We start from the raw sequence: 15,992 nt of genomic DNA on the forward strand, positions 1-15,992 counted from the left end.
CAGGCCTCTCGCTATCCCAGCTCTAGCAGCATCTGACACCAGTGACTACACGTCTGTAACATTTGTTTATTTATACCCTGCCTGATTCCAAGAAGGAGAAAAGATGGCTTGTAGCAATACCTAAAATAGAAAGGGAGAGCATCACGTAGAAGTAGGTGATCCCCCCAAAGGAAACAGATCCGAAAAGAAACAAGGCTAAAGCCGAAATGCAAAGCATTGGGGTGTCACTCTCAACAGGAGCAATTTAGCCCCTGAGGGGACATTTAGTAATGTCTGGAAACATTTCTGGTTGTTACAACTGAGGAGTGCTCATGGGATCTAACAAGTAGAGTTCAACAATGCTGCTAAGTATCCTATAGTGCACAGGGAGGGCTTCCCCAGTGGCTCAGTGGTTAAAGAATCTGCCTACAATGCAGGAAACATGGCAGCAGCCATGGGTTCAATCCCTGGGTCAGAATGATCCCCTGAAGAAGGAAACGGCAATCCACTCCAGTATTCTTGCTTGGAAAATCCCACGGACAGAGAAGCCTGGCGGGCTACAGTCCAGGGGGTCGCAAAAAGTCAGATACAACTCAGTGTCTAAAACAACAACAACAATCCTTTAAAAGCGCATGTTCTTAGTTACCACCATCACAAAGGCAGAATTGTGACCGAGATTGAGTTTGTTATCACTCACAGACATTATTTGAGCCTTTCCATGCCAAGGACAAATGGAAACTTTCTTTCACTAACAAGTAGTTCACAAAGGCAGCAACTTAGCGACTAAAAAACGACACGACAGTGCATAGCAAAGCCCCCACTAACACCACCACAACAAAGAATTATTCAGCCCCAAATGTCGGTAGGGTTGAAAACGGGAAATTTCCACCACACTGTCCAATGGCCACTGTGCACTTTTCTGACTTATCCAAATGCTGGATACAGCTAAGCCTTCCTCAAACGCTCTCTCTACCATCGTTCACAACCCTGGAATATCCTGAAACCCTAACTCGCCATGAACCTTCTTTGGCCTTTGGTAAATCTCTTGAGGATCCTTTTCCCTTAAATGCCCCTTCCACAGAGGAAACCCCATTATCCTCCCCCAAGTAAAGTAAATCCCCCTATGATATTTTTCAGGGTGACCTGTGTTCTCCTTTCATGGAAAACTGCAGTTCATTAATTAATTGATGACATGACCATGTGGTTCCACAGATGATGGTTAGGCTAGAAACTCTGTGGGGGCAGGATACATGGGTTTTATTTACACAGCTGACCCCTGGAAAGTGTGTTGTCTCAAATTGAACAAAACTTAATGTCACATTTTCACAGCCAAAGCAAAGCAAACTACTCAAATTATTGGATTTTTTGTGGCTATCAAAACTCCTCCTTAAGAAAACTAGGTAGAAATCAGTTTTAACTTAGATAAGGTAACTTTCTGCATTCACAATGGAGAGTCATGGTCTAGCAGAATTTTATTCAGTACAACAACCTATCTATGTCTTCCCAGTGTTTCCTATTTCAAAAGGACCTCCAAAACCAGCCCCAAATAGTTGAATTTCAAAATAATTTTCTCCGCTGCTTTATTTATAGAGTGAAAACGAGCATTCACACAAAAGCCCTTGCAGAATCTACTAGAACCCAAGCAAAGGATGCTGGTTTCTTAGCCAGGGTCTGATGTCACCAGCAGCATCACAGGGCAATAACATTTCATGTTCCCATGGCATCTTCCCCCCAGGAAGCTTCCAGAACCCTCCTCATAACTCTCTGGGGTGATAAAATGAAAGGGTCCTTAATGGACGTCGCCTCTCATTGACTCACAGACATGGTTCCACACTGTGCCACCAACCCCACAATGTAAACAGACAAAAATATGGGGCTTGATTCCACTTGAAACTACTGGGCACTTTAGAGAAAGAGAGCATAACTACCCACATGCCTGTGCTCTGAGTTCTAAGATTGCCATTTATCCCATAAAACGAAGATCTTGGCACGAGAGCACCATGCGCAGTCATTTTCCAATGACTAGAACTTGGAGATATCCAAAGGGTCAAGGGTAGAAAAAGTCTCCATCAAGTTCCAAAGGGAAAATGCCAAACTCTGATTTTAGATGATGGATGTTTCCAATTTCTTTCAAAGACAGGGGTTCTAGTACACTAATAGCCGCAGTCGTCATAGCAACAGTGGATCTAATCGAACACAATGTGCTGGTCCTTTACTAAACACTCTGCACATAGAACTTCATCTAAACCTCACATCTAATCCACTTGATAGGAACCACTGGAGGCCAAAAGAGGGTTAATCCAGCACAGCAGGCCAACTTCCTCTCTTAAAGATAAGTGGAAAAACTGTGGGTTCTAGAAGAGTCTAGGAGTTTTATTTCACTTAAGTGGGAAAACAAAACAAAATCGAATTCAGTCCCTGACTGTGAGCTATTTCACCAGTAATCCAATGGCCCAGAATTTAAGTGGCTATTGTCAAAGCAGGCACCCTCTTTCCCCTAGTCTGAAATATCAATCCTGAACATCTGGTGGGCAGGATTTGGCTGGCTTACTTCCCGGGAAAGTTATGGGGGGAAATGGCCAACACCAATGTATCGCAGAGGCTGGGCGGGAAGTAGTTCAAACTATTCAAAGTGGAAAACGATGATGGTGGTGGTGGCGGTGGCGGTGGTGAGAATATCTTGGTATAAGAAGGAAAGCCAGCAGCAGGCATGATGGCCAAGTGAGAGGTGCCTCCCTGTGGGAAGGTACTGCGTCCCCTGCAGGCAGAGCAGAGGACCCCCCACACTCACCTGGGAGCAGCCTGGGGCACTGCAGACAAACGGCCTCTCCTGCTCCAAATTCATCTTGGATTCCTCATAAATCTGAAGGGTCAGGGAGAAAGGGAGGAAGGAAAACAGAAATTCATGAATATCTCCTGCTTCTACCTGAGAAACATGAGAAAAGCAGCGGTTCGGAGCCCTCTCCTCTGCTAATTCCCACATTAGATGAGGAAAACATGCACACGAGCAATAGGTCCTGCCTGGCTGAGGTTTATTAGGCTCCCTGAAAGCTGAGTTCCTATTATATTTTATCAGATGCATATTTACTGCACTTTGAGGGGAAAATTGCCAACAAAATGCAACTCCAAAAATGTCTGTTGTGGCAGAAATTCTGTCTGTAATAACAGCCATCAGGTGTTATTTCCAGGTAAGACCCTTCACCTGTGCAGGAAGGTTCCTAGGCAAAGATTGCATCAGTCCTTTGGGGTTGGCTGCTTAAGAGAGCAAGAGGAGGGTAGTTTCTGGGCAATCATCAGTGTGAAGACCAACCCTGAGCGTCAAATTATTCTCCCATGATCACCCCACTGAGCTTTCGTATGAACAAGGTAGCCCTACTGCCAGCTTAGCAAATGACCCTGGTGGTGAGCCTTAAATTCCCTTTCATTTCAGGCATTTGATGATACCTCAACAAAAACTATCCAAGTTGTGCAAGGGTGAAATCAGAAAATACAAAAAGCATTACCTTAAACATGCCATTAATTAGGTTTTACAGGCTGATTGGAAATTAAAATTAGATTAAAAGGGGTGCCTCCCTGATCTAGATAAGTTATCTGGAATAAGGTAGCTTTGCAGGGAAAAACCTTATGTTATGATCACAGACATATGTTAAATTACAGTGGGGTCTTTTCTTAAGTAGGGCTTAGGCTCTAAGGTAAGTTCATTAGGCAAAAATCGAGTATAATCAAAATTATCTTTGCAAATCACCCCCAAACCAATAAAAGTACAGTATACATGATTGTGTAGTTACTAATCTATATAGCAACATAATTTTTAAAAAATATACGATAAGAAGTACTAAGCAGTTGAAGTTCCTCAATTTAAATAGTTTTCTAAATCATAATTTTCTTTTTGCCAACTTGGAACTGAGTTTAAAGAAGCTCCACGAGCTGCTGGTGGCGCACGGCTTTATTACAGAACTAAAACCTACCGTTCTGTCTCTGAACAAAGGAAGTGATGTGTTTCCTTAGAATGCTACTTCTAAGTGATTCCAAGAGTCTCAAGTCACCTTCACTCTTGCAGAGGAAACTCGGCTTCACTCATGGAATAGTTACCCTTCATCCAAGAAAACTCTATTTATCATCTTGCAAAAACAACCCATTTTAATTTGTCCGTCATTAAACCCTTCCCCAAACACTAATATATCCACATATATTCTTTGGGAAATAGAGGCATACTTTCACTTATCTGAAACACAAAGGGAAAAAGATTTGCCTTAGATAATACTCCCAGTTAGACATTAAAAAGAAAACCAATTTTCCAATGTAAACTCTCTTCACATCACTGTTCATCCTCCTACAACTTTCAGCAAGTAATACCCTTTCCACTCTCCATTTGAAATGACTAGTCACCTACCAAGGCAGTAATGTAGCATAATTTTACAGCTTTCTTGTTTTAGGCATATTATTTAAGCTTTTTTACCCTATTATATTTAGATGACGAAAAACTACAAATATCTTTAGAAGCTTTCCACTTGTTCTTGTCTGAGGAAAGTCATGAGCAACTAAAATGATTTCTCATGTCTCATTGTTCAAAAATTTTGCCATCACTTATCTCAGAGCATCCCTCTTCACCCCTGTGAGTGCTGACAACTTACTTCTAAGCCTCCAAGTAAAGACTGACTTTAACACTGAGAAAATGATTTTGATCCAAGATAGAACTAACAGCAAGGTAATTGGGTTACCATTAATATTAAATATGCCTTGATTTTCTAGTGAACTTTTTAAAACACTTTGTTGGAATTTTTCTCTCTCTGCATCCATGATCTGCCTGACCATTACCAGGTCACGCAGCTGTTTCATACCTCAATTTCCCCTCCTTTACAATGGGGATGTGAATATCAGTCTTCAGCTCCTTCATCCTTGTATCACATGGACCAGTTAGGGAGCCTTTTACAAGTTATGGAGAAAGGTCTGTGTATTTAAGTGTGTGTGTTTGGAAGTGGTGGGAGGAGACTTTGTGGACAGATATTATGGAACCTCACTCTAGTATTAACTATTCCTTATGCATAAAAGAGAAGTTGCTGTAAGGTAAGTCTTTCTTGGACATCATTTAAGAACTTTAGCTGCTAAGGTAACAAAAGAATGCCAGTATTAATCATTTTATTAACCAATATTAAGATTACATGACAGTAAAATGAAAAAGTTCTGAAAAAGTGCCATATAAATACATGTATGGCTTACATCTGAAAGAAGTAGTGATGATCACTAATGTCCAGCCGATAGAAGTGGTCAAGAATGGAAGTGCTACTGCTGGAGGTTAAAGGGATTAATTAATAAGCTAAAGAGAAGAGAGAGACTGACCAGGCCTTGTCACATCAGTATGACAAAGAAGTATTTTTCAGCTATATTCACAACTCCATCCCAAACCTCAGTCCACCTAAATGCTGACTTTTCCCATACATTCAGGCCCTTAACAGTAATTTTAGCAATTCTGCTTTATGTCAACATAACCTAACCTATTTTAATTATTGGGTATAATTTGCATATGAACTGCAGTAAATATCACGGTCATATGATGCTAGTGGTAGGAGACTAGAACAACATTCAGTTTTTTTTAAAAAGTTCAGCCCTATAGATTTACGCTGTCTTATCAAGCCTTCATGGTCTGAATACCACATTTAGAGGAATAGGGCTGACTAGAGGACTACTGATTCTGCCTTCAAATAGAGTTCAGTTTATCATGTTCAACTGAGTTACCAGTTATTGTATTATTTTATTATTTAAACATAAATGAATCTGTGTCAATATATTACATGCTATGGATCTATGAAAAAAAGGTTTTGGCAATGTACTACTGGAATAATAAGTCCTAAGGAAGAATGGCACTTGTTAAAATTAAAGAAGTTTTCAGCGATTAATAGGGTCTGAGTGGGTGTATATACATGTGTGTGTGTGTGTGTGTGTGTGTGTGTGTGTGTGTGTGTGTGAAACTCTGATGCTCTGATGCTCTGCATTCCCACATTTACCCTCTGTAAACAGCACACCCTTGCTCATTCCATTCTGTGTGGGTGTCGGTGAAAGTTTTACTAAATAGTAGCACTCTACCACACAGGCTTCATTACTTTTATCAACCAGCATGGTCTGGTCTGATGTATTAGTCAAGAGCCGTGATCTATTTTTATGGTCTATCATTATGGTTCTTTTCAAGCACATATTGTAATAATTATTCTCTCAAACAGACTTCTACTAAAGCCCTGTGTATATTCTTTTATCATACATCAAGTGGGGGGCAAATTACTCAGACATGATTTTAGCCAGGTTGTTCCGCATTTGGTCCTCAGAAGTCAGGCCTCATCTTCTCATTTCCCATTCAGTTGTTTTACTAGCTGGGATGTTTTAATGAACCTGGTTTTGCTTGGCAACCGCCATACTCCAGGCTTCACTTTCAGAGAGCTGCCATAGTAGGCGTTCAATAAATATTTGTGGAATGGGTAATGAATCCTGAATCATCACAATAAACCGTCTCAAACAGCTTGCTTTTTTCCTACTCCTAAGGCAGTGGTCCTCAAACTTTTTGGCCCATAGCCAAGTTTTCAGCAAGGCAAGAGGTTGTGCAGGCCTATAATTCCACCTGTTCCCAGTTATGACCAGAGAAAAAATCTCACCAGATTTGATGGAAAAAAAAAAAGTCAAAGATGCTTTTGGTGAAAATAACAGGCTAGTTCTCATTAAATTGCACATGTAAATTACTAATTCATTATGAATTCAGTCTATTAATACTGTCATAGACACTGAAACCACTGGAGTCCAGTGTATTAACCATGTGTGGATTGTGTATGGCACCCAGAGAAGGTCTTTTGAGTAATACTGAGTGAAGCCATATCTTTGGTTAAATACAGTAATAATTGTGGAGGGAGCTGTCTAATCATTTAAGAGTTTCTTTACAAATAGTACTACTTTTTTGTTCCTCTTTTCCAAAGTTCAGCTTCAGTGAACAAATGCCTCAAGAGTCTAATTTCCCTTCAAATTTTTGGAAAACAATACAAAACCCTAATAACAAACCCAAATGTTGTATAAAGCGGTGAGTAGAGGTTTTTCACAGTCCACAATGAGATGACAGGTTTGATTTACAATTCAAACCCTAAACTGCCACTGGATTCCACTGGCCTCTCAATGAGCAAGAAACTCTTTCATTGTTCAGTGTTTGACCCCACAAATTCCTCCTGGTCTAAAATGGGAAATCTTCCACAATGGCTGATGCAATCTATTCAAATGCTTTGCCGGGCATTTAGGGATATACTTGGAATTACCACTTCACAGAGGGCAAACATGGCAAAACACAAATACTATAAAAAAACTTGTATACTCTATACAAAATACTGTCGATATGTCTTTTAAAACTTACGAGTCCCAACTGAACCCAAAGGGGAAAAACCCACGTCATCTGTTTTGCTGGAATCAACCAAGACTGATGCCTCTCCATCTAAATCATGGTAGGCCATTACTGATTCTTAGTTCACAGCAAACTCCAATCTCAGTGGAATGGTCCAAATTTCCCCAATAACAGCAAATAGATTCATACAGTGATACGGGATTTGGAATAGTAAGAGACTAAATGTTCTTTTAATCTGAAAACCTGGCATGCGCTTTTATCAACACCAAAAGTTCTGGGAACTCCAAAGCCACAAACTGTAAACATAAATAAGTACAGATAATACTGATATAGCCTCATCAGCTTTGGTATTCTTAATCTGGACATGAATGCATTTAGAGATCTGAAAGGGGGCTTGCATTTTAATAGTGATGTTAACAACCTCCATCAGCCTTTATTGCCCTATGATGAGCCTGGACTCAGTCGTCTTGGCAAGACTCCTGAAACAGATCTTCTCTACCCCACTGAGGACTGCAGAAAGGGTTCTCGAGGAGGAAACAGGTCCTTCCTAAAATGCCAAGGTCAGGGGACAAACATCTTGAGTTCATCACACTGTATGAGAGTCCATATCAGTCTTACTTTGTTTCTGCAAACAAAGGGTATTTATTAAAACTAAATTAGTTAATGGCATAGCCAATTTATACTTTGTGTTTCTGAAAAAAAAAAAGCAAATATGTCTCTCAATGTCTTGGTTAGAAAGGCAAAGATCTACACCTAATAATAATCCAACACAAATTCACTAAATGCATACACTAAAGTATTTTATTCTAAGATGCCTGATTCTACTCTAAAAGTCAGGGTGCAGGATGGTTCTTCCAACATGTGGCTAGCTATTGGAAATGAATTACATATTTAATTTGAGGTTGACATTATTTTGAAGGATATGGTAGCTTTTACTGTTTTATTTGCTCATCTGTAAAACAGGACCATTTTAGTAAAACATTGTAAAATAGGACCATTTATAGAGATATTAATTGAAGAATTAAAATTGGAAATTATTTAAATATTAATATTATTTTAATATCATATCTTCAAATAGAAAAATAAATACACTTGAATCTCAGTCCAAGAAAATCAATTACTTTGTGAGTGTGCCTTTGTATCCCTCTGCATGTGTGTGTGTCTCTCTTTGTTTTACTGTGTGTATCTTCTCTCTTGAAAATTCTGTGTCTCTATGTCTGTTTCTCTGTGTCTTTGTCTTGTTATATATGTCTTTGTCTGTCTGTCTGTCTGACACACATACACACACACACACACACACATTTTATCAGATGTGCTCTTACTAGCTTTACTGGTAAAAAGATCTGGTATGCTTGTTTCCTGTTTCAGTGTTATTCTTGAAGTGGGCTGCAGCTAGAATCTGAATTTCATTGGGCTATTATTATTTGCAGCTGTGTGACCTTTTTAACCCTGCTTTTAAAGTGACATTTCAACCCTCAAGCTTGAAACGCCTTGAATGCTGCAAAGTTTTCAAACCAGAGATTTACACAGGGAAGAAGACCAAGGGTGGGACTCTACCTTCTAAGCAAAAATTTCAACAGAAGTTGGTGACAATGGGGTGTGTTGTTGGGCTGTTTACATCCCCAGGAGTCCTCAGCTCTATACATACCACTTGCAGCCATCCCATTCCAACCAGAATATCATTGTCCTTAAAAGATATCCACCATTCACTGGTATCTCAAAAGTTCAGAGTCCCACAGCCTGAATCACAGACCTCTTTAGTGCTGTTTCACAGGCTGCATCACTCTGAAGGGACTGTCCAAAGGTCCTTTCGAACCAAGCCCACGGTTCCCAGGAGGAGGATTTATTTACAGCTTTTGTCTCTAGAAACTCACGGGGCCTTCCAACCCGGTCCTCACAGGAGAGAGAGCTGGGGACTCGCGTCCTCTGGTGTACTTTAGCAGAGGTTTGTGGTTTTATTTATGTGGCATTTATACTGTGTATGAGAAAACATTCCAGTGGGATTGGGTTTTCATATGTTAGATTCCTCTTTTTTTCTTAAGTTTTCCATATGTTTCTTTGGATATGAGCTCTTTTCAAAGTTACCGGCTAATTTCCACTTATGTTTCACACAGTCCTGTCTCATAGCTTTCCTACCTATGGGTTCAGAAGTTCAGAACATACTTGCTAAGCAACAGTGTGGGGCCTTAGAGGTGTTAGTCTCCGCAGGGTGTGTGTCTGTGCCCAAGGCCATATATCTAAGTCCCTGTTCCTCTTCCTGCTCTTACCTAGCACAATACATTTTTGGCAGGACACACCCCATTTCGATGAAAAGTTTATTTGACATGCAGGTGGTTAACTAAACACTAGCTTAGAGATTCTCAGGTTTTGAAGGAAATACTGAATGTAACAAAATCACCTGCTTTGTTTCTAATGAGACTGAACCCAACATCCAAAGGCAGGCTGAAAACCAAAGTCTTCCTTTTTCCCTACTCCCAGTATGAACAAACTGATGAGAAAAGAAGAAAAATAAACTGGAACAAGAGGTGATTGAGGGTTCAGCTGACTTTGTCATCTGTACCTTCCCAAAGAGTCTTCCCCTGCGATTTAAAATAATTGCTCTAAAAAATAAAATAATTTCCCTATGAAACTCTGAGGACAAAATATGATAGTAAAGAAATTAAATGCAAAACTGGGTATATTCTTCATTCTGGTCCAAAGTAACTTGCCTTTAGAAATTCAAGAAAAAGTTAGCAGTAGAAAGGAAAGGTTCTTTCTTTTCCTTTCTTGCTCTACTACAGTAAAATTTGACTTTAAAATTGTAACCCATTCCCAAATGGGATTACTCTGTCTCTGGGTAATTTTTCAGACATTTTGAGTACATGTGGTTTTTAAACTGTTTTCATTTAAAATGATTATTTTAAAATATTCTGAAAAATCACAGCTCTCTAGTCTTGGCTTGCTTTTCACAGATTCAAATGATTTTTATTGGCTAGAACTGTTTTCTTCATATCTTTATTCTATATAAGTATCCTTACATCTCCAGCAACAATATATGCTTGGTCCATCTAATGCATGGGCTGAAGTATTCTTTATCAAAACATCTGAGAAGTTTCCTTCTTGTGCATGAATCAGGGCTACAGAATGTGACACTGTGTATGAAATACAGCACTGATCACGCCAGACCTATCTGCTTTCTGCAAGGCCTATTTCATCTGAGTATCAAATCTTATGATTACCATTGCTGACTTACTAAGAAAAGACATTTGAGAGTTATGGCATCAAACTGAATGCTTTTTTTCCTTGACTCTAGAATAAAGCAAGGCATTCCCAAGTCCTATCTAAAATAGCCAGCAGTTATGTTCAGAGCCTACCCCATCTCACTGTGTCAGTTAAATACAAGGTAAAAATACACTCAGAAGACTTGATTCAGACTCAAACCAGTCTGTGTGTCAAATGTCAAGCATATCAACATTTGACAGGACTAGCAGGTCACTTAAAGGCCACATTACGGCAAAAATCTTTAGGCATCTGAAGAGTTTGTCATCATTCTAATAAAGTTCCCTCTCTAAATACAGGCAAAAGACACATTCTCATCTGTCTTCCTAGAGAAGGCATAATTTTCTTGCATGGCCCAGCAAGAGGACTTGTAAACATGCGAAGCCAAGTTCTAATTGCTGCTGTCTCTGGGGGTCACCCCAGTATCATTTAATAGGTGGGGGTCAGGAATACAAAACAGTCTGTGATGTGCAGAATGGGTAGCCCTGTGCAACACAAAAGTTTCCCGACCCAATAGCTAATCGTGCAGCTTTTGCAAGAGTAAATCATAATATGAGTCCTACTGCCCTCTGGTTTAGAGGTAAAAAGCAGATAAGATAAGAAAATAGTAAGAGGGAGACAATAAAAACAAAGTCAACATAGAACAGAGGAAATGAAAATAAGAGACTAGACGCATACCCACCTCTTTATACTTTTCAAACAGCTCTGGAAAATGCAGGCTGAGTTAAGCTTAGGATGAGGCTAGATTCTATGCCAATAAAAACATTATGAATATTCAAAAAAGTATGTGAAATTATCATTCCCTCTCAGTGTGAAGGAGGACTGGGGACTTTTGCCAAAATTTAACTAAGCATAAGCATACGCTTTCAGGTTCAATCCAGAGCAGACAGATGAGTAAGCTAGAGGAGACTTTTTAAGTGAATTACCTCGCTTAGTTACCTACAGCCCCACTCTCCCATCCATTCACCACATTATTCTAAGCAGTACTGACTCAACAGTAGCAAAAACAGCCTTGGCCCAAGGTGGAGATGGCTCTTGTTCAGATGCCCTTTCACTCTTGATAATTGCCTGTTTATTTTATGTTATTGCTGAGGACAGTGTCATCAAAAAGACCATGTTTTGTTTGGTTTTGATTTTCTTTTCCTTTTAAGTAGAAAGTGTCTTAAGCTTCTAAATTGTTTTCATGTTACTAGTTATCATCAGTCATCAGCTCATAGAATACATTCTAGGGGAACACTGGCCTCCTAACCAACTTCAATACTTATTAATAGGCCAAAAACATGTTCATTGATGCATATCCCCTGGTGACATAGATGAATCTGCCTGCAATGAGGGAGACCTGGGTTCCATCCCCGGGTTGGGAAGATCCCTTGAAGAAGGGAACAGCTACCCACTCCAGTATTCTTGCCTAGAGAATTCCATAGACAGAGGAGCCTGGTGGGCTATATAGTCCATGGGGTTGCAAAGAGTCAGATACAACTGAGCGACTTCCACTTTTTTTTCATATATATATGTGTGTGTGTGTGTGTGTGTGCATATATATAACACATATACATGTTAAATATATATATATACACACACACACACATACAAATACATACATATATAAATAAACACATACACATAGTTTTTTTTCTCTTTTGGTCTAAGTTTACTTACTGATAAGCTGGATTGTGTATGTGTGTATATATATATATACTCACACACATATTACAGAGATTATTTCATCTCCATAAACTAGCTCAAGCCTCAAAACTGAGGCCGAGCCCTAAACATAACCCCAAAGAGGCCACTGAGCTCCAAGGAGGCAGAAGAAGAAAAGTCAGGTCTGGCTCACAGCATAAGTTCACCACAGTTAAGGATCATTAAGCTTTTATTTTAAAAGTGCTGAAATCAGATGTATTTCTGAGAATCAGTAAGTCATTTCCACAGACTAGAAAAGTCCTTCATGTCTTTCTCAACTTCCTATTAAACAAAAGAGCCACTCACTGAAGCCTATAAACCCACTGCAACAACCTGGAAAAAACGACATGGCAAAAAAAAAAAAAAAGGCCTTTTCCTTGAACCACCACCCACGAGAGGTTACACTGTACCAGACTCCAATTCATCAAAAGGTCCGAGCCATTAACAAGGAGGGGCCAACTCCTTCTCTCCCCAGGGCTCACCCCTAGACAACAGCTCCATTTTTCAGTCAACACTCCAAATCAGCACGGGAAAGGAAAAGGACTTTTTTATTAATGCCCCTGCTCTCTCAAACCTGGGACCTTCCCCCCAGCTTGACTGTGGGCTCTCCGCTCAGGGGGTGGAGGTCAGGTCCTGGGAAACACCCTGAACCTCGACTCTTTGGAGAGGGAGAGGGAAGGGAGGCAGGGTACAAGTGGCATCCAGAAGGAATCTAGAGGGGGCCCGTCAGACATTTCCATTGAAAGGCTTGGTGAAGAGGAAGGAGCAGCCCATGGGTGAACTCCAGATCCTCAACGATCCAATTCTAGGATCATCATAAGGCTTTGTTCACCAGTGCTTCAGGGAAAGTGGCATGTGGACAGTGATTCATTACCTATCACCCTGAACTTGTTCCAAAGTGATTCAACTTCGGCAAGCAGTGGGACAGGATCAGAAACCAAGGACACTGGTCTCATTCATTCATTCTTTCCTTGCACAGTTACTAGGCACCTAGCAAGCACTAAGCTCCATGCTAAGAACAAGAAGTCTCCACAAAAAGAGCCCCTGCCCTTGAAGCAGTGACCATACAGTAGGGAGGGGACGCATGTACAGATGTCTATAGAGGAAGGCAGAATTTTAAAGGCCATAAATTAGTTTTAGCAAAGTGCTATGAGAGCTCAGAGGCTGTGAGAAAGCACGGCTATTTCAGTAACTACATCAACTACAGCTAAACATTCCTCTTGATAAGATATCAATTCAAGTAACAAATATACACATAAAAGCACACAATAACACCTTGAAGCAATCATTTAATTGTACTAGAAGTAAGGGGTTTTTGTTTGTTTTAATTTGGGCTTTATTTTGCTTTTAATTCTGATAAGTAAGACTACATTGGGCTTCCCTGGCGGCTCAGTTGGTAAGGAATCTGCTTGCAATGCAGGAGACCTGGGTTCAATCCCTGGGTTGGGAAGATCCCCTGGAGAAGGAAATGGCAACCCACTCCAATACTCTCTTGCCTGGAGAATTCCACGAACAGAGAAGTCAAGCAGGCTACAGTCCATGGAATCACAAAGAGTGAGACACAACTGTGAGATTAACTTTCAACTTTTTTTTTTTCAAGACTACATTATTTACCATAAGCCTAACACTGTGGCCAGGGGACCAGATTTATGTTAGGAAATCAATAATTGAATCTCAGTTCCCTTGCTTATTAGCTGTGTGATCCTGGGCAAATTACTTAACTTCTCTGAACATTACTTTTCTCAGTAAAAAAAAAAGGGACTATAGATAATATCGGCATCAAGTGCCTCTGGGGATATTGAGGTGATCAAATGGATGATATTTCAAAAGCACTACATAAACTGTAAAGTGCTAGGAAATGTTGGCTACTGTTTTTCTCAGTCACTTTGTGTAAGCACATGGAATTGCTGAGGTAATGGATGGTGCAAAGAGTTATAGCTACACTTGACAGCATGTGCAGAGAGATGAAGGATTCTAAAAGATGTTGGAGGGGATGATCTTCAAAGAGATCCCAACCATCTATGCTTCTCGGATAACCCAGCAACTACCAAGCCAAGCCTTAACTATCCATCAGCTTCTTAGTTGTAGGCTCCCAAGTAGATTTACTTTCTTGGTCTTCTAATTGAGATGCAATGTCAAGAAATGCTGTGGAGTCTGGTCGGTGTTCAAACCCCAGCTCTGTGACATGCCAGCTGACCTATAAGCTTGGGTAATGGGTCACTTGACCCTAGGATAAACTTGGCTATTGCTGGCAGAGCAAGCCAGGGAGCATCAGATACCTCGGCCTGGGCTTGGAGGAGCCAGAGCTAGAGAGCCAGATGAATTTGTTTACCTTCCTGGGGTACTGCTCCCGAACACAGACATGAAGGGAAAGCTCCTTGCTAGGCAAGCCCACCACTAGAGCCTGGCCACGCTGTCCTTACCATCCAGACTCCAGTCATTCTCATGGCGGGAAAAGAGTGGAATCTGGAAGGCACTTGGGATAAACTGAGAAACTCAGTGTCTTCTTATCAGTGGGTGCTTTTAGGCTCACCTGGAGTCATCAGAAATAAGACTAATACAGACTAAAAATATAAATATAAGACTAAAGGGTAAAGGGGTCAAAAGGTTAAAAAATGCAGTTGATGTAAAACAGACACAAACTTTGATAATATTAATTATATATATATATATGTTTATATATGTGCTAAAATAAAGTCTTTAAAAAAATAAGAGTAATACAGATTATGACAATGTTTACATGTGCTCTCCACTTGGGCTACCAAAGAAGAAATCAAACCCTCCTTTTATCATTAAATTTTCTTCAGCAAATTATATTTTCCTTCATCATCTTATTGCCTATTCTTGTTCTTGCTCTTCTTATTTTTTCTTTCTTCTCTCTTTTTTTTAATTCCCAAAATATCCCAGGTAATATTTAATAAAAATATTTTGGATGGCAAAGGATCCAAGTCAATCCTAAAGGAAATCAGTCCTGAAAATTCATTGGAAGGACTGATGCTGAAGCTGAAACTCCAATACTTTGGCCACCTGATGCGAAGAACTGACTCATTGGAAAAGATCCTGATGCTGAGAAAGATTGAAAGCAGAAGGAGAAGGGGACAACAGAGGATGAGATGGTTGGATGGCATCACTGACTCTATGGACATGAGTTTGAGCAAGCTTTGGGGGTTGATTACAGGGAAGCCTGGTGTGCTGCAGTCCATGGGGTTGCAAAGAGTTAGACACGACTGAGTGACTGAATTGAACTGAACTTTGAATAAGGCAGCAAGAGTCAGCTATGGGAAAAAAAAAAAGTCAGCACAAATCAAAAATCTGGTCAATTCAACCACTTGGGAAAATTGGGAGATGACACCTCAGTAATAGCAACACTTCCTAACCCAGGACACTGGGTTGTTCAAGATGATTAGACCTCTGTCCCTGAAAGCAGATCACTGGCCCTCCAACTGGCTCCAGCCTCATACTGGCAGAAAGGTCAGTATGTATGGAAAGACTGAAAAATTTTGAGGTGTTTTTTTTTTTCTTAATGCTTGAGAGTAGTGAGAATTTTATTTAATGAAAATATCTCTTCCATGTACCACCACATCCTAAGTGGTCAACCATTTTTAATCTCAGAAAAGCATTTTACATCAAGGCTGAAAGAAAACCTTGATGAGATACAGCTTTGATTTATCTTCTCCACTAAGTGCCTCTGTAGGAAATA

The 15,992-nt window shown here is 40.1% G+C and overlaps 1 protein-coding gene across 3 annotated transcripts in view; it reads right to left on the minus strand.

Moving 5' to 3' along the window:
* CREB5 (cAMP responsive element binding protein 5) overlaps positions 1-15,992 on the minus strand; it is a 439,163-nt gene that overhangs the window by 357,611 nt on the left and 65,560 nt on the right. For all 3 annotated transcript variants that reach the window (XM_070787904.1, XM_019958835.2, XM_019958834.2), the window contains exon 2: positions 2,771-2,842. In XM_070787904.1, coding sequence (XP_070644005.1) covers positions 2,771-2,824 — 54 coding nt within the window. In that variant the 5' untranslated portion in view covers positions 2,825-2,842. The remainder of the gene's footprint in view (positions 1-2,770; positions 2,843-15,992) is intronic.

The sequence above is a fragment of the Bos indicus genome, chromosome 4 (genome assembly GCF_029378745.1).
Source record: "Bos indicus isolate NIAB-ARS_2022 breed Sahiwal x Tharparkar chromosome 4, NIAB-ARS_B.indTharparkar_mat_pri_1.0, whole genome shotgun sequence".
Lineage (NCBI taxonomy): Eukaryota > Metazoa > Chordata > Mammalia > Artiodactyla > Bovidae > Bos > Bos indicus.